The 25,665-nt window shown below is 38.6% G+C and overlaps 1 protein-coding gene across 1 annotated transcript; it reads left to right on the top strand.

The window, feature by feature from the left end:
- Positions 1–24,664, top strand: LOC136678334 (ecotropic viral integration site 5 protein homolog). The gene is made up of 18 exons (XM_066656356.1): positions 1–259; positions 709–815; positions 1,246–1,339; positions 1,550–1,709; positions 2,751–2,975; positions 3,263–3,337; positions 3,966–4,091; positions 4,704–4,847; positions 5,028–5,117; positions 5,819–5,916; positions 6,056–6,116; positions 6,213–6,266; positions 6,376–6,495; positions 6,956–7,093; positions 7,270–7,398; positions 8,762–8,902; positions 15,662–15,742; positions 23,603–24,664. Exons 3-18 carry the CDS (start codon positions 1,251–1,253, stop codon positions 23,642–23,644), a joined length of 1,773 nt encoding a protein of 590 aa, XP_066512453.1. The 5' UTR covers positions 1–259; positions 709–815; positions 1,246–1,250; the 3' UTR covers positions 23,645–24,664.
- The last annotated feature ends 1,001 nt before the right edge of the window (positions 24,665–25,665 follow it).

Below are 25,665 nucleotides of genomic sequence, written 5' to 3' on the forward strand. Positions count from 1 at the left end.
CTATACTTTTTTGTTGACCAGGATTACAGCTTTTAGCTGCTAGTGCCTGATCTTGTAAAGCTGTGATTAAATTGGAAGACAATCCAAGACCTGAAAACCAACAGAAAGGCTTTAACATTTCTTGGAAATAACTCATTCAAAATTAGTAAGGCCATTTCCTGATGTCAGGCATATGAGGTTTTGTCCAAGCCAGCAGCTGGGTCTTAGTTAGCATTTTTAGCATGTGGACAGCTCTCATAACCAGACCATAAACATTGCTGTAAGTCTTCTCACTTCTCTAAAACACTGTGGCAACTCAGTAAAAAGGAAAAGTTCCACCCTTCTTTAGTTGTAAAGTCTCAGTAGAGTACAGTGGAGCTTCCTTATCAGCTATAATAACCTAAATATATAATATTTACTTCTCTGCACCTCTAACCTGTTAAACCCATCACCTCAGAGTTTGTTAATTGTATTTATGGTCTTTGTTCATTTACTTAGAGCTTATCTTTGCAGATGGGATTATTTAAAACCATATAAACATTATATTTAAGACCCATATCCCCATAAGATCAAAGAGAAGTAGCAAGAGGAAGTTGCTTATTTTATTCAGGTTACCAAACGCTGTGTATCTGTAAGTCATTGGCTAAGGCCTCATTCTTGCAAAAGAACTTTGACCAAATGCTAAAGGCACAGCATGTGATTGCCAAACTGCCTTTTCCTCTCTTTTAGAAGAAGCTTTCGGAGCAATATGTCATTCCTTACTTGAAAAGTGAGGGCCAGCTTTGAAAAAGAGACCATTTCCATAATGTCTGTGTAGCGTCAGCTCCTGTGCCCAGGTAAGTAAGACATTCTCTCAGTTATCGTTAAAGCATCTGTGTGTCTTCATGTAGTGAGCCGACTAAAGTTTGATGTGAGACGATTCACAGTATTCCTAAAACTTTCAAGATACCTCTTCATCTAATATTACTTCTGAATTGAGTTTTAGTTATTGGGAGTTTGTCTTAATTTCCTACAGCAACAGTATTAACTTTACAGTAGATGTTGGAACATGGTTGGAACATAAATATATACATTTCTAGGCACTGCTTGGCTTTGGGCATGGTGACCTAGAATCATGGTGCTCCATAATACCATGATTTTGTGAATGCTTTCCTATGGAGACTATATAGATATATAAAACTAGTTTGAAGAGATGTGTGAATACCTCTGTGCAATGTATATGTTTTATTGTGATTTTTCATGTTTCATTTATTCTCCCTTGTGCAGAAAGCATGGATTCTCTCTCTGTGACTCCTCAGCATGCACCTCAGCTTAGTCCGGATGAGCAGAAGTTATTGGCCAAGCTGGAGGAACAGAACAGGTCACTAATACTGAACAGTAAAGATTTAAGCATTAAATTGCCTAATGAAATTGGGGGCTGCTGTGGACTAAATCTAGACCTGGATTAAATTGAGAATTCATTTTAGTCTAGGCTTTTGCTTTATTAGTTTGGGAAACTGACCCTGAGTGCGTGTTCACACATCATATTACTGCATGCAAATAATAGCAGTGCCATTATCATTTATTGCAGGTTGTTGGAAACAGACAGTAAATCCTTATACTCCGTAAACGGTGTCCTGAGAAGCCCCTGCTCCTCAAAGATCTTCTCTTTTGAGGAAAGCTCCAGCTCTTGGAGTGATGTTGTTCAGAACTGGGATGAATGGAGCAAGAAGAAAGTTAAACAGCTGAAGGTACAGGCTTCTGGATAATGGCTCCCTGACAGCTTTAATTCTGCCACAATTTCAGATTTAAATAACTAAAGAGCTTGGAGTCTACTTGTAATTTATGATCAAATCATATTAGTATATTTTACAAAGTAAAAACTCTGGTGAGACAAAGGATTTGAACAATGTGTTTAAAACAGTTTGGCTCTGATGAACTACTGGTGGTTTCAGACTTGTAGTTTTCACATTCTCTGCTTCATAACTTTCATGTTTTAAGATATATACATGATAATAGTTACACTCCAAGTCCATTATTGCTTGTTAGAACCTAATATTGCCCAATATAGCTTTTCATAACCTAAACATAAACAATGCAATGTCTATTTGTAGTAATTCATAAAACACATTACTTATTTATTTATTTTTTTACCAAAAACCAAATTTTGATGCCCAAAAAAACAAAGACACCACATGTGATTTAGACTTGAATATGTATCAAAATGAATACATTTGGAACCTTTTCTGGTAAAGTTCTACATATAAATTAATATATGTGGATCCCAGTTGAAGGCTCTAAAGTCATTTACAGTTTAAATAAAAAACAAAAACAAAAAAAAACTGTGAGCATCTAAATTTTTTTTGGCATTTAGCAAGGTCAATTGGAAGCCTATGTAAACTTACTTGGGGTCAAAAACCAAATTTTTCTAATTTAAAGTGTTCTTTTCCAAAAAAAAAAACCCAACTCTTTTCATATATTCCAAGTATATATAATATAATATAATATAATAGAATGTATAGAATGTTCAAATTTGGCCATATATTTCAGACGGAAATTCTGAAAAACAGCTAGAGGCTAACGAGACTTTTACTCAGTAATTTTTACACATTAATTTCGGTGACTTTACAACTGCTATGAAATGAAATCAGTGTTTTTGAAAACTTGTTTCCCTCTACAGACACTTAAGATTTGAAACGTTATATGTTCAGTGTTTAAATACTAGATGAATTTATTGTATTTAAATATTGATGAGATTTGCAGTATTTATAACTATCCGTCTCCCTCTTCAGGCTCTGATAAGGAAAGGGATCCCTCCTCATGTCCGGGCCTCAGTGTGGCAAATGCTGTGTAATTCCCACACTTTTTCAGTTCAGGAGAAATACTCCGAACTGCTGCAGAAACAATGTCCCTGCGAGAAACTCATCCAGAGAGATCTGAACCGACTCCTCCCTCATCATCCGCTCTTCCAGAGTCTTCACGTCAGCATCCAGCAGGCTCTCTGCAACATGCTCAAGGTTATTTACTCTAGATGTGGTTAGAAAGCATCAAGCCTAATTTCTTGGCGAAAATAGTAGTGGAAATATAAGTAAAACAAGCAAATCTATTGAATATTCATAAATCTGTTCATATAATTAGAATCTGATCTCATAATTGAGGCATGCATTTTACATGATGATAATTGGTGTAATATTTGGGAAAGGGCAGTAAAACTGCAGGTTTGATTTGTGCTTGAATTCCTTTAAATCAAAATTGAGAAACCCTGAGCACAAATGTCATTTTAATTTGATATTTTTTCTCTTAGGCTTATTCGATTTTAGATGGAGAGGTAGGCTACCACCAGGGAAGTATCTTCATAGTTGGACTGTTACTAATGCAGGTATGGACATATCTTTTGTGGAGAAGGCTTTAATTGATTAATCTGGGAGATGTCCTGAGAAAAATGTACTGGAAAATTTCCGAATGTTCATGAACAGTCGTGATTGGATGTTTGTGTTAATTCCCTTTTAATCTCGAGGTCTGGAGATGGTTTTTACTTTTAAATAGCAATGATTCAGAAATGGGGTGGGACAGTGGTACAGCAGGTAGCGTCGCAGTCACACAGCTCCAGGTACATGGAGGTTGCGGGTTCGAGTCCTGCTATGGGTGACTGTCTGTGGGGAGTTTGGTGTGTTCTCCCTGTGTCCGCGTGGGTTTCAACCTGCGGTCCAAAAACACACATTGGAAAGTGGATTGGTGACTCAAAAAAGTGTGTGTGTGTATGTATCGCCATGTGAAGGACTGGTGCCATCTCCAGGGTGTGTTCTCGCCTTGTGCCCAATGATTCCGGGTAGGCTCCAGATCCACCGCAACCTTGAACTGAATAACCAGTTACAGACAATGAGTGAGTGAAAGAATGATTCAGAAATGTCGGTCTTTAGCTTTGCAAGGGCGAAATTAACGCTTGGACTCACATCCAAATTTAAAGGTCTATCTCCAGAGGGACTAATGTAGATGCTCTGCTCTAGATGTCAGAGGTGGAAGCGTTTGGTGTGTATTTGCGGCTGATGCAGGACTTCAGGCTGCGAGAGCTCTACAGGCCTCACATGATTGAGCTTGGATGCTGTGTGTTTCAGTTTGAAGGACTAATCCAGGTACAGCCCTACAGTCTTCCTTTGGAATCACATCCAGTCAGCTTGTGTGGTGACCCCGAGGGATGTAACTTTTAGCAGTCTTATGTTAATCTACAATCTACATCACATGATATATAGGTTAGCCTCCTTGAAGTGTATATGATCAGGGGTTTTTTTTTTCCTCTTTAACAAGCTATATAGTTTTTTCAAAAAGCATTACAACAACATGTAATAATATAGCATTACATTCAGGTTCTGTTTGAAGGGTCAGTTAAATGAAAACACAAAATTAGAAGGTTATATATATATATAAGAGAGAGAGATTCTCTGTATGTGAGTGTAGTGCTGGACAATAATTATATCACAATATAAAATATTTCAATAACAATGATATGATTTTTAATATTCCATAATACATTATTTACAATATCTGTCACTGTCTGATGTTCATTACAGGGCACTGTTGTCTTTTCAGCAGACTGGAAATGTTAGTACTGACAAAAAAGATATATATTGTGATATATATTTTGCCCACATTGACCAGCCCTATGTGAACATCAGCAAGGTGACGCTATAAGATAAGGGATTCTGATAAAGTGGCTGGGCATTCACTACTGTTTATCCCTTTTACAGGAACAGCTTCCTAAGCTTTACTCTCACTTCCAAACCCACGCCTTCAACACTTCCACCTTCTCTTCGCCCTGGTTCCTCACACTGTTCATCTCCTGTCTGCCTCTCACTGCAGCCAGGAGGGTTTTTGACATTTTCCTGTGTGAGGTAAGATTAAGGATATACAGGATTTTTCATACGGTCAAACCTTACTGTCTCTCTATTGGACAAGTTCGACTTTTTCGTTATCTGTATAACTTTTGTTAGATGGCAGATTTTAGTTCAGGTATCATTCTTCATCTTGCCAGGGTAATGTTATCTGACCTCAGACCTTGTGTGTTTGGTTAGGGTTTGGAGATTGTTTTCCGTGTGGGAATGGCCATCCTCCAGTTGACCCAGAATGAACTCCTGCAGCTGGACACAGAGGGGCTGGCACTGGTAAAAAAAAAAAAAAAAAGATTTAGAAGATGAAGGCCTTAAACTGACATATAATTATTTTTTTTATTAGACATTAGGCAACGACTACTATAAACAAAATGATGTGAGCTGCTAGTGAGCATTTAAGGGTGTTAAAGCAGAGTAAAGTTTCTATCTGATCTGACACATTTCTCCCTGAGAATACAGAAAGCTATGTCTGGTTTCATAATATACATATACATACATACATCTTCTTTTCCAATTCAGGGTCGCGGTGGGTCCAGAGCCTACCTGGAATCATTGGGCGCAAGGCAGGAATACACCCTGGAGTGGGTGCCAGTCCTTCACAGGGCAACACAGACACACACACATTCACCTACGGACACTTTTGAGTCGCCAATCCACCTACCAATGTGTGTTTTTAGACTGTGGGAGGAAACCGGAGCACCCGGAGGAAACCCACACGGACACGGGGAGAACACACCAACTCCTCACAGACAGTCACCTGAAGTGGGAATCGAACCCACAACCTCCAGGTCCCTGGAGCTGTGTGACTGCGACACTACCTGCTGCGCCACTGTGCCGCCTGGTTTCATAATATCATAATATAAAATACAGTTAGGCACAATAAAAAGACATAAATATTACAGGCATTTCTTGCTTGCACCATATGAGGCTTATATATAAACATTTTTTTTCTCCTATCACCTGCTGTGTTTCAGTTTTTGGAGAAAACAGCCCCCCAGCAGATGGACAATGACCCAGACAGGATGATAAAAACTGCTTATCAAATAAAATTTGACTCCAAGAGAATGAAAAAGTGAGCATGAATTCTGTTTAAAACTGAATTTGATTTTAGATCTGAAATGTGAAGCACAGCAGCACAACTGAGAAAATCTATATGTAAATTTGCCACCTCTGGAAACGTAGCCCAGTTTTGGCTGTTAATGTCTTTTCAGGCTTGAGAAGGAGTACACAACAATAAAAATGAAGGAGATGGAGGAACAAGAAGAAATGAAGGTGAGCTTTGCTTTCTTTCATTCCTGTCCTTGTTTGCTGAGAACTGTGAGCTCTAATTAAGAATGAACATATTGGCCTCTTGATGTGTTTCTTTAGAAATTACTGTCGGAAAATAAAGTCCTGAGGCAGAGGATTGACACTTTGGAGAAAGTGAGTGGACGTTGTGTGTCAGATAGCTGGTCATTTTTGACTGTGTTAGGTCAATCACTCAAATGAGTTAATAATAAATGACATTATAATGCCCCCCCTCCCCTGGTAGAGGTTCGATGAAGACGCAGTGTGGCGGCTGGGGCAGGAGTGTGTGCGGATGAGGCTCAGAAACACAGAGCAGCAGCAGGCTTTGAAGCAGATGGAGATCAAGATGCTACTGATGGAGAAAGTGAGAACCAAGCTTTCCTCTGATCAAGGGCCTGTTAGCAGTTAGTGATATATATACTGTATGGGGAAATGTCTGGAGATTACGATTCATTCAGAAACTTTCCTCTGACTTGAAGCAAATGAATGAGGACTTTGTTCCTCGTTGCTGCAGAAACAGGATGTGTTCGTTTAGAACGTTCAGTCATGAGAACATTAATTAAATCTGTTTTTGAATTTGAATGATTACAGGATCCCAGAGGTATTGGATAGAGCACAGTGATCTTTGGCTCATGTGACGTGTGGGCCAGAATATTTTTCTCCTTTAAAGCACCATAAAACAGCTTAATTCATTAATTAAATATGGTGTCTGCAAACATTTGGACACAGAGTCTGTATTTGTGACAGATTGGGAATTGAATTTAGCTGTGTCTGCCTTCTTCAGAATCTGTGTGTCTGTGTGTGTGTGTGTGTGTGTGTTTTAGAGCAGTACAATTCCTGATGAGGGCAGTGCAATGAATCTGAATGAGCAGCTGCTCAGTGGGAAGCTGAGGGAAGCAGAGACTCTGACTGCTCTCAGAGAGATCAGACAGCACATCAAAGATATAGAAGAGATGAGGCAGGTGTGTGTGCTTTGAGACTTGTCTTTTAGAAATATAACTGTTGAAATATTGAGTAATTATCAAAAAAAAAACTTTATTACAAATTACAACTTCTCTAATGTCTGTGACTTTTTTGCTTTTCAATTTAAATATTAAATCCTTAAACCTGTCTGTACCTCCCTGTTTCCCCTGCACAGACGCAGCAGAAGGGCAGCAGATTGGTGGATGATGTCCAGGACGAGCTGATGAGGTTGAGATTAAGTGAAATTCAGTCTCAAATTCAGCTCAGTCAGAACAGACACAGACTTCTCCAGCTACAGATACAGGTCAGAGACCCTGAGATGACAGCAGAATTTTGCCCAGATTAGTACATCACTGAAAAAAACAAAAACACAGGGTTGACTGTGTCTACAATAAATTTAATACAGACTGACAGATCAATGCCACTAGGTGTCAATATATACTTTCTCTATATACCATATGCATATACTATATGTCTGTTTATTAGTCTATTATTCATTAACCAAAGATGGAGTACAGTGTAGTTAGATTACATAAGTTCTTCAGGGATACGTGATATAAATATTAACATATTTAGATGAGATTATTAAATACATGGTAGAGTGTCCATTTTTTTCATTCTGAACATGCACTTTATTGAAATGTTCAGTAGATGGAGACATTTTACTAATTTACCATACTTTCAAACAGCAGCTCAGTCTGAAATGTGTAAATGTTCATTATTTTTTTATTATTATTTATTCAATTAATTTTTTAATGGTGCACATGAGGTTTAAAAAATATGCAGAATATAAATGTATATCTAACTGTGTTTGATTACTGTTTGTACAAAAGCACCCTGAACGTTTCTTTGCTCAGTTTTAGACACACTCTGCTGTAGATTCCCCTTATTGCTCCATCTCCTGTGGTGAAATTCACATATCATTGTTTTTTGAAAAGTGTCACGATGACACAGAGGTGGATTTGCACGTTAAAAGTTTCGTAACGTCTGATCTGTCTGATATGTCTGATCTGAAGGCTGACACTGCAAAAACGCCTCAGCCAGAATGACACTCAAGCCTAAAAATGCCTGGAGGCTCTGAAATCACTCTAAAATCAGATCCACCCAAAACCTTTGATAAAGCACAAATCAGTTTCATCAGCAAAGTGTGTGAATCTGATCCTGAACTAAAGCTCAACTTAAAACCTTCCCACCTTGCTTTACAATTGTATTAAACCCTAAATACTCTAAAGGTCTAAGGGTATGTGGGCCCTCACCAACTTAACCAGTAGTTAAGTAAGAAAGTATACCATAGGAGATAAATATAGGTGTTAAATGGGTGTATACATTGATATATGCATATAGCATTTTAATTCTATGATTTTGGAGTGTTAGAGGCGAATTGTATAATAATATTATAATAATGATATTTAATGTGATATTCAGTATTTAGTAATTTTTGTTTTGTGCCAATCACAGAATTCATTTACATTTGTGTATTTAATGCTTTTTAAATTTTATTCTAACAGAGTCAAAAATAAAGAACTGAACTTGTGGAGAAAGATGAACATTTCTTGATGCATTGAATTATTTTCAGTCAGTCAGTCCACTCCAATCTTTTTGTAGTTACTTAAATAATAAGTCTGGAATTAAAAATGGACTGAAATAACAATAGTTTTGTTTTATAGGATCAAACCTACGGTCTCCAACTCAAGCGCATAGCAGAGCGTGTACACAGCCAAAGTGAGCATCTGCAAGAGCTAACGATGCAAAACCAGTGTCTGCGCAGTCAACTGGGACAAACGACAAAGGAACAGCATCTCCTGAATGTGAGTGTGTGGCGCCACCTTATGGAAACTTTTATGGATTTTAACTGAATGTGAGTGAGTATGTGTCGAAGGCGTCCCACTGGTCTTCCAGGCCACGCTGCTCCACCGGGTTGGAGTTTCCCCCATCCCAGATGTTTCAGGAGTTCCTAGTAGTCCAGGGGGCTGGGTTTGGGGTAGTGCAGCCAGACCAGTGAGTGAGAGAGTGCGTGTTACGAGGCATTTCCATGAAGTGCTCTGCATCTAAAAAGGAATGATGATACATGTGGTGTATTGTGAAAATGGAAATGCCAATGCATGTGTCACGGAGTTATATTTTTGCCAAATTGCCCACCCTAAGTCCAGGGTGACATAATTTTCCCATTTGGGTCAGCAGAGGTGGCTAATTACTGGGTCAATTATCCTCCACAACTCTTCCTGGAGGCTAAATCCAGACCCGAGACGCACGCGTTATTAAACCCCACTTAGCCCTGCTGGGTGCATGTGTCTGCTGTGTCTATGGCTCCAAAGGAAATGGGCAAAATGATCTCAGTGTTACGCTCACAAATATCTCTCTCTCTCTCTCTCTCTCTCTCTCTCATATTCATATATATATATATATATACAGACGGAGAGACATAATTCTTGTCATTGCACTTAGCGCCAGTACTGTACAACAAAATGCAGTTTAGCATTAACCAGACAATGCAGAGTAAGCGGTGCAAAAATACATTGCAGTTATTAATTTTGTTGTTATTATTATTATTTTAAAGAGTTGTCAGTGTTGAGTATTCCCAATCTGTCTGTACAATAAAAATAAAGTAGTCCACTGAAAAGGGGTGATGGTGGTGGGCAAAATAAATAAATAAAATGAGATAAGATAACACTGCATTGATCTGGAAGGAAATTTAGTAGAAAACACATATGTATCTGAATTATTCTTGTAGCTCCAAGTTAAAGCTAAATATATTAAACATTTCTTGGCTGATCAACTTTGAAATCAGTTTTGAAAGTATTATGTTTTTGCTATCACTTCAGGTCTGTGTGTGTGTGACGTATATATCATGTTTACAGACTCATAACCTGTTACAAAACAAAACCTGTTTACAGACTCGCATTGTGGGTACTTCCCTTTTGTTTGGGGACCAGATGCTGGTTTTCAGAACGTAAATCATAAAATCTGATTAAGATTAGGATTAGGCTAAGGATTATGGCTAGGGTTATGGTTGGGTTAAAAATATTAGTAGTTATGGTATGCTTTGTTTAAAGCTCCACTGTGTATGTGTGTTTATGTTTATTTGAAGGGCTGTACACTGAAACTATTTGCAGTGAAGCATTACCATCACCCAGCTGGAGACACACCCGAGCTTTATCACATAGTTCAGAATAATCTGTGTTTCTGTGCCATCCGTATGAATGCTACTTAGTCATTTCAGCCTTTTAAATGTTAAATCTGGGTTGTAACTAGCACTGTCTCTGAGTTTCTGAGTTACAGATATACCTACGGAGCTCTGGGAAATCTGCTTATGGATGAGAGAACAGTCTATTAAACCACTTCACAGATTCCAATAGTTCACTTCCCCTGTCTCAAACCTGGGATAATGTAACCTGGGGTTATCTCTGCAGCTTATTTTATAGCAAGTAAAAAATGCAGGAATCTTTGCTGATGCAGGTGCGCATAATTTGTAAAAATGAACATATGGATAGCAATAAACTCACTGATTTTTGGTTATTAATTACATTATTTAGTTGGATTGTGAGTGGACGCAGGAAACGCAGCCAACGAGGCTGTAGAAAAAAATTATTCTGGCAGATTTGTTTAAAAACTGAAAGCAAGTTTCCTTAATGAATGAGAGCTGTTCTCAGAATTTGTATTTAGCTTTTATGCTTTTAGGTTGAGGGGAAAAAGTATATATTATGAAATAAATAAATCTCAGAAAATTAGAATATCATGAAAAAGTTGTTTTATTTCAGTAATTCCATTCCATAAGTGAAACTTGTATCTTACACTCATTCATTACACACAGACTGGTATATTTCAAGTGTTTATTCAGTATCTCAGAAAATTTGAATATTGTGAAAAGGTTCAATATTGAAGACACCTGGAGCCACACTCTTATCATCGAATTAACTCAACATCTGCAAAGGCCTTTAAATGGTCTTTCAGTCTCATTCTGTATGTTACACAATCATGGGGAAGACTGCTGACTTGACAGTTGTCCAAAAGACGACCATTAACACCTTACACAAGCAGGGCAAGACACAAAAGTCATTGCTAAAGAGGCTGGCTGTTCACAGAGCTGTGTCCAAGCACATTATGGAGAGGTGAAGGGAAGGAAAAAATGTGGTTGAAATAAGTTTACAAGCAATAGGGCTAACCGCACTCTGGAGAGGATTGTGAAACAAAACCCATTCAAAAATGTGGGGGAGATTCACAAATGCTGGAGGCGGTGCTTCAAGAACCCCCACACACAGACATATGCAAGACATGGGTTTCAGCCATCGCATTCCTTGTGTCAAGCCACTCTTGAAGAAGAGACGGCGTCAGAAGCATCTCGCCTGGTCTGAAGACAAAAAGGACTGCTGCTGAGTGGTCCAAAGTTATGTTCTCTAATGAAAGTTAATTTTGCATTTCCTTTGGAAATGAAGGTCCTAGAGTCTGGAGGAAGAGAGGAGAAGCACAGAATCCATTGTTGCTTGAGGTCCAGTGTAAAGTTTCCACAGTCAGTGATGGTTTGGGGTGCCATGTCATCTACTGGTGTTGGTTCGCTGTTTTTCTGAGGTCCAAAGTCGACACAGCCGTCTACCAGGACATTTTAGAGCACTTCATGCTTCCTGCTGCTGACCAACATTATGGAGATGCAGATTTCATTTTCCAACAGGAGTTGGCACCTGCACACAGTGACAAAGCTACCAGTACCTTGTTTAAGGACCATGGTGTCCCTGTTCTTAATTGGCCAGCAAACTCATCTCACCGTAACCCCATAGAAAATCTGTGAGGTATTGTGAAGAGGAAGATGCAATACCCCAGACCCAGCAATGCAGAAGAGCTGAAGGCCACTATAAGAATAACGTGGGCTCTCATAACACCTGAGAAGTGCCACAGACTGATCAACTCCATGCAATGACATATAGCTGCAGTAATTAATGCAAAAGGAGCCCCAACTATGTATTGAGTGCTGTACACTCTCATACCTTTCATGTTAATAATTTTCAGTTGGCCAAGATTTCTAAAACTTTTTTTTTAATTGGTCTTAAGCAATATTCCAATTTTCTGAGATACTAAATTTGGGGTTTTCATTAGTTGTCAGTTATAATCATCAAGTTAAAAGAAATAAAAACTTGAAAAATATCAGTCTGTGTGTAATGAATGTCTATAATGTACAAGTTTCACATTTTGAATGGATTAACTTAAAATTAGAATCATGAAAAAGCTGATTTATGACCAGCTCCTCTCTGTCTGCGTGTGTGGTGAGTCAGTGTCTGTAACCGCTTATCCAGTTCAGGGTTGCGGTGGATCCAGAGTCTACCCAGAATCACTGGGTGCAAGGCAGGAACACACCCTGGAGGGGGCGCCAGTCCTTCACAGGGCAACACATACATTCGCTTACACACTCACAACTACTTTGAGTTGTCAATCCACCCAGAGGAAACCCACACACCAAAATCTCCTGGTCACTATGTATATACTGCTCAAAAAAAAAAATAAAGGAAACGCTTAAACAACACAATGTAACTCCAAATCAATCACACTTCTGTGAAATCTGTCCAGTTAGGAAGCAACACTGATTGTGAATCAATTTCACCTACTGTTGTGCAAATGGCAGCAGGTAGAAATGAGATGCAACTAGCAAGACGACCCCTATAGAGGAGTGGTTCTGCAGGTGGTGACCACAGACAATTTCTCTGTTTTTCATCCTTTCTGGCTGATGTTTTGGTCATTGTGCATTCTGTTAGTGCTTTCATGAGGCGATGTCTACAAACCACATTGCTCAGGTAGATCCAGGATGGCTCATCAATGCGAGCTGTGGCCAGAAGGTTTGCTGCGTCAGTCAGCACAGTGTACAGAGCATGGAGGAGATACCAGGAGACAGGCCAGTACACCAGGAGACGTAGAGGGGCCGTACGAGGGCAACAACCCAGCAGCAGGACCACTACCTCCTCCTTTGTGCAAGGAAGAACAGGAGGAGCAGTACCAGAACCCTGCAAAATGACCTTCAGCAGGCCACTAATATCCATGTTTCTGCGCAAACTGTCAGAAACAGACTCCATGAGGGTGGTATGAGGGCCCTACGTCCACAAGTGGAGCTTGTACTTACAGCCCAACACTGTGCAGGGCAACTGGCATTTGCCAGAGAACACCAAGATTGAAAGATTTGCCAATGGCGCCCTGTGCTCTTCACGGATGAGAGCAGGTTCACACTGAGCACGTGACAGAGTCTGAAGACGCCGTGGAGAACGTTCTGCTGCCTGCAACATCCTCCAGAATGACCGGTTTGGCAGTGAGTCAGTAATGGTGTGGGCAGGCATTTCTTTCAATCCAGAGGTACCCTGACTGCCGTTAGGTACTGGGATGAGATCCTCAGACCAATTATGAGACCATATGCTGGTGCAATGGGCCCTGGGTTCCTTCTGATGCATGACATGGAATGCTATGGACGGGCCTGCCCCTTCCCCAGACCTGAATCCAATCGAGCACATCTGGGACATCATGTCTCTTTCCATCCACCAACTCCATGTTGTACCTCAGACTGTCCAGGAGTTGACTGATGCTTTAATCTAGGTCTGGGAGGAGATACCTCAGGAGAACATCTGCTGCCTCATCAGGAGCATGTCCAAGCATTGGGAGGTCATACAGGCACGTGGAGGTCACACACACTACTAAGCCTCATTTTAACTTGTCTGGAGGAATTTCCACTGAGGTTGGATCAGCCTGTAATTTGATTCCACTTTTATTTTGAGTATGATTTCAAATCCAGACCTCCATGGGATAATTTAGATTTACATTGATCATTTTTATGTTTTGTTCTCAACGCATTCCACTATGTATATGAAGTGATAATACTTTATACATAACTCTGACACATCTTCAGAATCAAGCTAAAGCAGCTCCAAATTTCTCCCAACTTTTACTGAACTACCATGAAATGCACTGGGTCTGGAGTTGAGAAATAGTGTGCATTGGTTAATAATACATTTCTGCATCGTACAATGACTTAGTTAAAAGGATGTCTATCTGTCCATCATTAAAAAAAAAGGCTGTAAGGAACTGGTATCTTCTGCTTTTTTTCTGAATGTGTGCAGCAGATAGCATCTTTCTCACTTTGCTGGTGATGCTGTCGGAGTTCACACTTTCAGCACAGCGTCCGGAACTCATCTCTACAGAAGTGATTTCGCAAGAAAACTGCATGAACACTGCCGTTAACTCCCTGGAGGAGGTGTGGAAGATAGCATGATGAAGCAGTTCTGTAAACAAAAACATCTTTGTACATGTTTAGATGGTAGCAACCTTTTTATCATCATATTTGAGATAAGGCATCATTTTAGAAGTTATATCAAGCTGTGGTTTATTTTAATGTATTCTTTGCTGCTAAAAAACATTACGCAGGTGTTCTTAAAGGGCTCATATAATTATTACTTTTTGAAAGGAAAGCCTATGGTATATAAGTATGGTTAAATTAACTGAATCCTGTTTAATCCTATTTAATGTATAAAGAGAGATTTAGAAAAGGGAAATGTTCATGTAGGACATTGTATGGCTGTTTTGGTACACACTGTAAAACACACACACATGAAAAACGCAAGACAAATGTACGATATGATTCATGATCATTTATGAAACATCAGAAAGTATTGTTTGCTTATTTTGAAGATGATCAGAATGACACAAAAATAATGAACATGGAACAGATGAGCTTTCATAATGTTTAGTCACAACTTTACAGTGGATACTGAAACTACAGTATTTCAGTGTGTGATTGTGATCGACTCTGATATAACTGATATTAACCACAAGCTTTCTGACTATGAACTCTGAGCATGAACATTTTAATCACATGCAACAAGAAACAATCATTGGAATAGGGGAAGGGAAGGCTAATGTTGCTAGAAATTAATGAAAACCAGTGTCCAGTGAAAAGAGATATGTGACATGCTAACTGCTAGCTCTTAGCGGTTGCTAATTCCTATAATTCTCCTTTGTTTTGAAAGTAGCTATAACATGAAGCTGTGTTTGTGTGCCATATATAATGAGAACTGTTTCTAATACATTCACCTTTACTCCTAAGCTTGTAGGTTCAATTTATTTTTAAATAATAATAATTGAAGAATCATACTACCTTTGTTAGGGAATACCAATGCATTGTGGGTAATCCGGATCCACTAAGATACAGTGCCTTGTGGGATTGTTATAGAGCAATTCATTTTCAAAATAGTGTACTACATAGTGACTAGAGCACAGTTACCTGCTTAGTGCCTTGGATTTTGACACTCTGTACCAAAGCTGTTTTAAACATAACCACCTGTTCTATGCAGCATAAACAAACTTTTGGAGGAGAAAAGGAAACAAACCTCACAAACCCCCTTGATTTCAGGACAGTGCTGTAAAAGTGAGTTACCCTCTGCCACCGTAGGGGGAGCCCAGGAGCAAAAATACCAAAACATACCTAGAGTTCCTTTGCCTGTGCTATGCAAACTGGTTCCTATTGGCTTTAATGTTTTCTTATCTGTGTTAGCTATGATAGCATTCTATGCTTAAGCCCTTCTGTATTTTTTTTTCTTCAGCTGAATTCCAAAGATGAAAAAGAAGAAGACACGGCTGTGGTCAGAAAGCTCCAACATCAGATTGCTCAGTTACAGGCTCGGGTATGTGATCCAGCAGTTGCTACCAGTATGTGTAGCAGCTACTTATAAACCTAAGGCCAGCTTGTTCAGTGACAAGTGTCCCTTTAAAATGCTCTTTGATTTAGAAGAACTTCTGGATGAAGAGGTGCACTTAAACTTTTGGTATGGTGTAATAGATTTGAAATAAAACAAATGGGGAAACCAATACAAATGTGTTGTGACACAAATAAATTTTGGCACACATTTATAATTAAGCATTTTTTAATGTTCAATAATAATTATTATAAGACAGCAAATGCAGTCTAGGAACCAACCAAGACTGCTGTAGCTGCAAAGATTGTTTGAACATGGCAAGTGTCAACATATAAATTTAGACTTGTTGACCACATGTTTCACACACATCGCTGGTGCGTGACACTGCTACACGTTCTTGATCACACCAAAGATTTTGCTTTGAGATTCCCTCTGCTAAATCTCCTAAAAATCTGCGAGAAACCTTTACATCCGTTAGTCAACTTTTACCTTTTGCTTAAAGTCTCTTGGGCTTTGACACACATCATCAGTTTATCAGGATCTTCCACCAAGTGTGTTGAGTTGTCCTGTAATGTTGGGTCTCTATAGTTTAAAATGATAATAATGCAGTGGTTCAAGCGCATTCCGAGCAATGATAAACTATAGCTGATGGGTGGCATTCATGGTAATTTTTTAAATTTTTTTTTTGCGCTCAGTGTCAGTATTTAATTGGATGGTCCAAATTATGAAACATATGAAAACAAAGCTAAAATTGAACACTATTTTTACATTTATGATTTGCATTGCTTTGTCCCATCACCCTGAGGTCATGAATAAGTATTTAACATTTATTTAACTAGTCCTCTGCAGATGTTTTGACTATGTTATAAATGTGCTTCAGATAAAAATTTATTAATTTATGTTCAGTGTTGGGGGTGACACGTGGCGCTGCAGGTGATGTTGCTGCCAAACAGCTCCTGGGTTCCACTGGGTTTCACTTTGGGCCACTATTTGTGAGGAGAGAGTAGTATGTTTTCCCTGTGTCTGTGAGGGTTTACTCCTAAAGTCCAAACACTCATGTTGGTAGGTGTATTGCCTGATATTGTCCACAACTGTGCGTGCAGAGTGAATGTGTAAAAATAATAATTATAATAATAAATAAATAAATAAAAGTGTGTCTGAGTGGGAGAGTGTGTGAAATTATCTACAGATGTGAGTGTATAAGTGACAGGGTGAGTGTGAGAGATTGTTGGCAGATGTGAGTGTGAGAGTGACTGGGTGGGGGTGTGTGCGTTTGTGTGATGTCCGGTGAAGTTCCAGCATTCCACCCAATGATTCCGGGTCGGCTCCGGAACTCCGACCCTGAACAGAATGAAGCACTTACAAAAGATGAATGAATAGATGAAAAGTTCAGTATTAAAGAATGTATTACATTTAACACAAACACTGAAGCTAACCTTAACTTTATCTTCAGCAATAAACCTACACCCTGATACTAAACCTAAAGCCTACTATCACCAAAACCAAAAATGTGTTAGTAATTTACATATCTGTAACTCATCTGTGAGGAGCTGTCAAAATAATGTTTGGCCAATAAGGCCTATTATTACCAGAACAAAACACTAATGTTACCAGGGAATGTTCCTGGCAGACCCTCATTGCAGAAAGATGTTACTCATCTCAGAAGGCTCATGCAAATAGACATGGTCAGAAAACAGAAAAAAGAGAAAAGCTACAGAGCATTATCTCCGATAGCCACACAATGGTCAGGAAAGTCTCAACAAGTCTGCGTCCGTGTGATTTGCAATTCTCGGACGTTCGTTAGATTTACAGCGAGAAGCCCTTGTTGGTGTGGTCTCGATGAGCACGGCTGATTTTACTGATATAGGGAAGGCTCTGTCCCTCCTCCTTGACACCCTGCCCCCACACCTCAGAGCTGTTGATTGTGTTGTCTCTATTATAGCCTTTTAGCCTGTTTTTTTTGTCTCATGTGATTTATCACAGCAAATGGGATCCTGTGATATTCAACAACACTGTCCACTGTTATACTTCTGTGACAGAGATATAATTTAAGTATTTAAAATTATTTTTATTCTCATGATGATGTTACATTCATCACGAGGTAAACCAGCTCTGCCAATGTATTTCTGAATTTAAAGAGGATTAATCAAGACTATGTAGCCCCTTACAGCACAGTCTTTTTCATATTTCAGTACCCCACAATTCACATTGAGCATGGTGACCTTGGGTTCATGTACAGATTTGACCGTGCTTTTATATAGAGATAAAACTAACACTGCGCAACTGGACAACTTTGTTGACAATTGGGGCACCATAAATATCTGATTTCATTTAGTGTAAAGAGTGTCTACAAACATGTGGACATACAGTGTGTGTGTGAATGTGGCATTAGAAATCTTACCCAAGGACTCTGAATCTCATTTATCTTAATCTCCTGAAGTTAGACAGTTATTTATATTCTTACATGACCTTACAGGGTGTTTTGTAAATATATAATAATTTAGCTCAAGGGGGCCTTCATTCCCTCCACCATTGATTTATTGGGGTATGTTTAGGACCGTGCTGATGAAAAGAGTGGGTGTGGTCTTGTGGTTTTTGATTTAGTGCTGTAAATCATCGCCTGGGTTTCCCCCTGTGCCCTATCTCCTCTCAGCACTGGTGTTGGTCAGTTAAGGTAATGACCTCTGCTGCCATCGCTTAGGGTTTTATGGTGTAACGGCTGTTGTCACTTTCAAAGTGCGAGTCCCACGCTCAGAAATTCAGTTTTCTTCCAGTTGTACTGTCGATTTATTCTTGTTGGCAACTTGCATGCAAAGATTTAAAAGTAGTTATATAGTAAATAGCGTGGGGAATATAAAATGTAAACAATGATGTTGATAGGCAGAAGAATATTAGCATTGTGCAACTAATCGCCTTTTTAAAACTTATATATATATTAATTCTGCATGTAATTTTTTAAAATGGTTTTAGGAAGTGACACTTTCTTAGGGGGAATAAATAGAAACATTTAAAAACTAAACCACTCTGACTAAAGTGTGTGTGTGTTTACACTAGAGACCAAACTTTTTTTCAGGGAATTAAAACACTAATTTCTAGATGTAACAATGTATAGAAGTTAATTGACATTGAATTCAAGCTCAATGGTTATTGTACCACAGCACAACAAAATGTGACCTCTACATTTAACGCATCTGTCGCAGTGAACACCATCTTACATACTAGTGATTAGGGGCAGTGAACAAACACACACACCCAGAGCAGTGGGGACCATCCTCTGGGCCCAGGGAGCATTTTGGGGGTTAGTGGTCTTGCTCAAGGGCACTTCAGCCATGGATGTGCCTGCTAGTGGTGATCAAACAAGTGACCTTCCTGTACCAAGCCCACTTCCCTAGCAAATAGGCCATAGCTGCCCCCATGGGTAATTAAAGAGTTAAAATTTAATAAACAATACATTTAATAGTGTTTTACTACATATCTGTACAGATAACTTAGTGCACACGTATAGAGCATGCTATTCTTTTTATAGATGGCCAAAGCATATCTTTAAAACAACAAACAAACAAAACAACAACAATAAAACCATAGTAGCATCGCTTTTTTAAAATTTTGTTTGTAATTATGTCCATGTTTATGGGTGTGCTTATTCAGCACGATCAAACCCACATTCCCCAGCATTTGGGAACTTCCATGTCAGGTCATTCTAACTTAACAAACCTAAAAACCTAATATCTTCATGCAATGCATTCACGTTTCTTTTATCTAATTAAAACCGATCCCAGTGTAGTTGTAGTGTGTGTGCCTGGTAATGGCAAAGGATATTCAGGTGGAGCTTCCTGTGTGCTACTGTGTTTCCTATCACTGTGTATAAGTAGTTCCACCAATGTGTTTATGTATTTATTGATATATCTCTCAAAAATAATAAACACATTCAAAATTTGGACAAAGATTAGTCACAGTGGCAGGAACGGAAAGCTAAGTGTTAACAGCCATGATGCAGTTTTAGCTCAACCTGGCCTTGAGGCTGGACATTTTGCAGGCACCTCGTCCTGTGAAAGTGAAGCAAAGTTGAAGTGACTGGGGAAGTGACCTGCAGACTAATTCTTACAAAACAGCAGGGCCTTTGTGCAGTGAAAAGTCTCTTCTCTGAGCAGTAAACATCACAATGTATTTAATATAAGCTCTTCACACTGTTCCTTAATACATATCTTTTCTATATTTCATTCACATGAAGCTACTCTATATTCTATTTACATATATTCTCAGTCTCTTAGATACCAACAGTCCCTTTGTGGATCCACACTTCATTTCCTCACTCTTGTAACTATAAACATACTTACATTACTTACAGCTTTGTTTCAGAATAATTCATACTAGTTTCTAAATGAGAAGTCTTATTATTCATAGACTAATAAACTTGCATTTTTAAAGGGGAATTCCTCTGTTTTTTCCTAAGCAAGATGTAAACAAAGTCATTCAGAGTATTCTGATTGAAAATATTGAAATTCTCTTCCAGAGAAATGTGGCAGCTCAGAATTATTCACACTGGAGGTGAATGGAACCACATGTCTGAAGACTCTCAGTTATTGCATGTGTCATTTAAGCCAGAGTCTTTTGGCGGAGCCGGACGACAGCCAGAGAATAAAACGTGTAGAAAAAAAAGCTATATACCATGCCATAAAATCATAAATATTTTGAAGTTAAAGTCATTTTTATTATGAGAGTATAGTCATAATTTTTCGAACATTTAAAGTCAGTACCGGATGCCGCAAAAGCCCAGATATTGAATTTCCAAAAAAGCTGAATTGAAGTGCCCCTAAAACATCATCATAGCTGTTGGCACCGTCGTGAAAGGCGTCTCGGGCAGAAGCGTGTTTACAGCACTTTGCCTCCCTACAACCACAGACACTCAGAAATGGCCCGGGTTTGGGAGGCGGGACATAAAGTAGAGGACAAGACCTTAACGGTTTATACCAAAAACACTGACTAGACGCTGACGTACCTTTGTATTTGACTTCATCCAAAATAATTGCTAGGGACAATCCAGTAGTCGCTGGATTGCTATAGAGACATGTTCATACTGTCCAATTCTACGTCCTTGGCCAGACAACAAATTAAAGCATTGGGCCGTAGTTTGAAGACCCCTGATATAAGCATTCAATCAAATGTATTGGTGTGATGTTTTTTTTAGAAATCGATATCGCAAAGCAGCTCTGCAATTCCAGAGATCATGCAATGATTATAAACCTGTTTATTGATATCTGAGAATTTGCGGCCTGCAACGAATTTATTCTGCCAAGGTATTTTCAGAGCATTCCTGTATATGGCATTAAGTTATTTTTTCAAAGTTACCCGCAGCTCTTTAGACTGGGGACTTCACTCCTTGTACTGAAATAAAAAGCTGGATGTGTTGTAGACATAGAGATACCTGGTTTCATTCACCATCACTGTAAAGTCTTTGCAATCAACCCCTTACATAAGAACCCTCTGAAATATGCAGAAATGTTGGTATTCTAATGTAATGCATTTTTTTTATCTTATCTGTTGCTAAATGAGATGTTATATATATAATATATTTGGTCACAGTTAAAACAGATTAAAACAGGCCACATCACAAAGAACAGAGGTTTCTCTTATAAGGTTCTGAATCATATTCACGTGGAGTTGTGTGCTCTTTCCCTTTGCCTCTGACTGTTAGCATGTGCTCATGTGAGCATTGGTGAGGTGTGAGATGTAAAATGTAAATGCAGTTCCTCAGTCTCAGTTCTGTGTGGTTTCTGTGGTCGAGGGGGACCTACCAGATGATAAAATGGGTATGGCGGTTTTCTGGCTTTTTCTGTCTCTCTCGTTTTAAATCAGCTCAGGCGAGTTGTCCATGGTTCTTGTAATTTTCAGAATCTGGCTTTGCATCAGCTTCTGGTTTTGTAGGTAGACATGTTCTGCTGGAATTTGATTAGGGAATTTGATTTCTGGCTATTAGCTAAAACAGTGTTCTTAGCCTAATTCTGGAGATGTGTGTTGTACTTGTACTTGTGCTGGCCCAGTGTCATTTTATTTTTCATGCTAATTTTATATTCATGGCTTTGTTTTATCTGATTCAACTTGAATGAGAATGTAATTATAAATAAATGAATGAATTTATTAGTTTTGCATACTTCACTCGCTAAAGCAGTTCACCACAGCTTTGCGCAGACTCTAAAATACTCCCCACTTCCTGAGGGCTTGCTGAGTGTCTAAGTTTGGTAGGCATTCTATGATGTGGCCTCTAATTCACATGTGTGTGGTGTTGAAATGTGGAAGAAAGGTTGTGTGTTTTTAGCCCCAGCTTCAGTCCTCGGCCCTCAGGCCTTCAGGTCGAAGAACTTAAGACCTAGCTGTTGAAATATCTCAGCGTGACATGAGTTTATTTTCCACTGCACTGATCTATACCTCCAAGTATAGTCCACACAAACCAAAAAGAAGACAAAACATGACCACGGAGTCTTATCACGGCAGTCCTGCAGCTATTTCAATCACGTTTTCTCTAAAGAGTCGAGGGGTTTGCATCAAGCCTAGAACTAGAGAGACAGAGTGAGAGAGAAAAAGCTTAGACCTCATTTCACTAGCTCCTCACATGTTGACCTCTCAGTGCAGTGATAGCATCAGTTCAGAGAGGCTTTGGTTTTCCTGTTCTGACTGAGGACTTTTTGTTTGTCACATCTACATTCAACACACATGTAACTACATCCAGAAATGGAGAGAATGAGGCGTACAAGCTTTCACAGTGTGGCTGTTTACTGTGAGAGTTTGAGTTGACCTCGTGTAAAGTAAAGTGTACCTCTGTGTAAGACTTTTAGCATGGGAACATAACCTTGGGTGCGTCCCAGTCATGTACGTAATACTAAAACTAACTAGTTTTGGAGTATGCAAAATGTAGTGTTGTTTGATGTGACAAAGTTGAGTGTACTTACATATCCACCGTGCATACTTATAACCATGCAGTTTTCTGAGTACAATGTGGATGCACACTAGTCCATTTTCGCATTGCGAAATGAAAAGAGAAGAGCAGATTGTCACTACACAATCCGCATCACCTGCCTGATTTGGAGTGTGCATTTGCAGAACTGTGTGGGTGGGTGAGACTGAGAGATGAAGAGAGAGGGAGAGAGCTCGGTGAGGCGAGTTCTTAAAGTGCACAAGTCAGCTTGTGGGCAAAACTAAAGTTACAGTAAAAGTGTTATTTAGTCATTTCCCTTCTAGTTTTGGGGAAAATCAAACAGAAAACAACATATGTTAGTGACGGTGGCTTGCCACAAACTATATTAGCATAGCACGGCTTCATCACTTTATGTTAGTACAAAATGTAGCAGTACATTATTATTATATACTAACCTGCCAAACCATTACTATTAAAATATACTGTATTCACCTTAAAATATTGGTGTGTAGTACACAACTAGGTCCCATTCCTTGATGTTATTTTTCTATTTATTACAAAATAATTCACAAAATTTGTTTATAAAAAAGCCATTAAGCTGACACCTAGTGGCCTGGATGTGTCAGAGGTTCTGTACTATACCTATTTTAAATGTGGACTCTCACTGTAAAGTATAAACCGCTTCTTTCAGGGACAGTAAATCATTTAGATTCTTCATCTCATGTTAACTGCAATTTGTAGAGAAAATATAAAAATAATTTGATTGATCTTATGAACGTTTGCTACATTTTGTGGGGAAAATGACTGTCTCCTGTGTCTTCATCTGTGGAGATGTTAAGGAAATGTTTTGTTTGTGTCTCTCTCTCTCTCTTTCTCTCTCTCTCTTTCTTTCTCTCTGGTTACTGTAACTCCTGGGTGGGTGTTGTCTCGTACAGATTGGGAGGATTTCCAGGCAGAAGGAAGACACCAGACTGTAGAGTAAAGACAGTGGAGAGTGGGCGAGCTCAACTGTCTCCATCCGTCCAGACCAGGGGCGAAGAACTGGCCTACGAACAGAACTGACCATCCGGCCCAGAGATGCGTCCATCTTAACACTGAATATACAGCATTTACCGAGTATACAGCACCTGTGTGAGACACACAGGCTCTAAGACTCTTCATTAGTCTGTTGGTGTGGACTCAGTGGACACTTCTCATCATATCATGCCTTATGCTTGCACTATTTAACTCCTTACCTAGCACTTATTTTTCACTTAAAAACCTTAAAACGTATTGATTTATAACTATAAATGATCACATATTAATTCAGGAATTACAATAAATTATTTAGATAATATAAATAATTAAGTAACTATTATAAACTGCTTGAGAACTAGCATATATTTTGCAGTACCTACTTTTAATTATGCTGCACTTAAAATGTATTTAAAATGTATTTAATATTCAGTAATTAATTAATTAAAGTGATAATGTAATTATTCCAAAAGATTTTTGTTACTACTATGAATTAATCTGTTATCTGTATCTGTAGATAGGATTAATAAAATAAAATATGGCCTATATCTCTCATCTACACCAGTGCAAACCCAGGCTTTTGTCTTTCTGAGATGTTTAAAACTGTATTTCTAGGTGAAGTGTATCGTTAGAAGAAATTAACACTCCAAAGGTTCTCACTGGATTGAAGCTGATATCAGAATGATTCAGTTCCTACATCTGTGATGTCATTATGAAAATAAATAAGAGAAAGAAATTATTTTCATATTGACAGCACATGCAGATGTTTTTGGTTTTGTTTTGTTATTATTATTATTTTTTTGAGGAAGTGTGTACTTTACGTTCCTGATCAAGAAATGAACAATTTGCGCTCCTTCAGCTCAGAAACATGGTATATTTTTGAAAATTATTTTGCGCATTGAACAAACTTGTCTAAATGTATAGTGGTGCTGTTGTGAAGTTGTAAATATGAAACTGGTCATGAAATAAAAGCATGTAATATATCTATTGGTATTAATGCTATGCTGTATGTTCAAAGGTTTGTGGACTTGCCTTGTGATGAGTATATTCAGCTACGTTATGGTGCACCCATTGTGGAAACTCCGTCATTGCAGGAAATGTGTTGCTCTGGAGCAGCTGCACATGAGCCTTACGACACAATGCCCAATGTCAGGCATCAGACAGAGGGGTGTTAAACCTCATATTGTTGCGAAATAAATAATAAAAATAATAATGCCATCAGATCCTAACAGCAACAGGTTATTTATTTATTTATTTATTTTTTAAGAATAAAATCTGATACTACAGGAAATGGTTAAAACTGCCTATTTAAAATACTTCATTTCAAGACAAAAGTGGCACTAACAGGTGTCCACAAACTTTTGACCCTATGGTGTATGGCTGAATAGGATTTTAAGTAGACGGCCATAAACCATGAAGACTTCATAGGCCATAAAATTGGAGTTGATCTTTATCTAACCCTGAATCTGAGGCAATTTGCAAACCTGACACAGTCTCGGTGTGGTCATCCCACACAAGGCGTGCCTTTACGACATATTTACTGCAGTAGTCTATGTCTAAATCTGGAGCTTTATACACACCTACAGCATCCCTGTCACCAAATTAGATTCTGATAACTCAAAACTAGGTTTAAAGCAGTAAGGAGTGGGCTAAACATAACTCTTTGTGTCGTCAGTGTGCTGCTGTGTTTATTTCTGGAAGAATAATTATATATAATCACATGTGCTCACATAGGCGAAAATCCTGATCTGATTTAGATCAGAATAAGTCTTGAAATCTATAAACATTCAAGAGGACATGGATATCTATGCCACTTTTTATTTCAGAGAATCAAGATCAGATTTTAAAACAACACCATATTTTTTAGGATTATGACTCTATATGACTTATATAGGAGTAAAATCACATTCCATTGTTTTGTAGCATGTTATTGTCGTCATATAAACTATAAAAAATTTATATCTATATAATGTTATATATAATA

Source organism: Hoplias malabaricus, chromosome Y (assembly GCF_029633855.1).
Source record: "Hoplias malabaricus isolate fHopMal1 chromosome Y, fHopMal1.hap1, whole genome shotgun sequence".
Classification (NCBI taxonomy): Eukaryota; Metazoa; Chordata; class Actinopteri; order Characiformes; family Erythrinidae; genus Hoplias; species Hoplias malabaricus.

What these genes read in the sequence shown, in the direction of transcription:
- LOC136678334 (XM_066656356.1), top strand. Translation starts at nt 1,251, where the DNA reads ATGGATTCTCTCTCTGTGACTCCTCAGCATGCACCTCAGCTTAGTCCG. An exon ending in AGAAAGTTAAACAGCTGAAG is followed by an intron (nt 1,710 to 2,750) that starts GTACAGGCTTCT and finishes CTCCCTCTTCAG; the next exon opens with GCTCTGATAAGGAAAGGGAT. An exon ending in TTGGACTGTTACTAATGCAG is followed by an intron (nt 3,338 to 3,965) that starts GTATGGACATAT and finishes GCTCTGCTCTAG; the next exon opens with ATGTCAGAGGTGGAAGCGTT.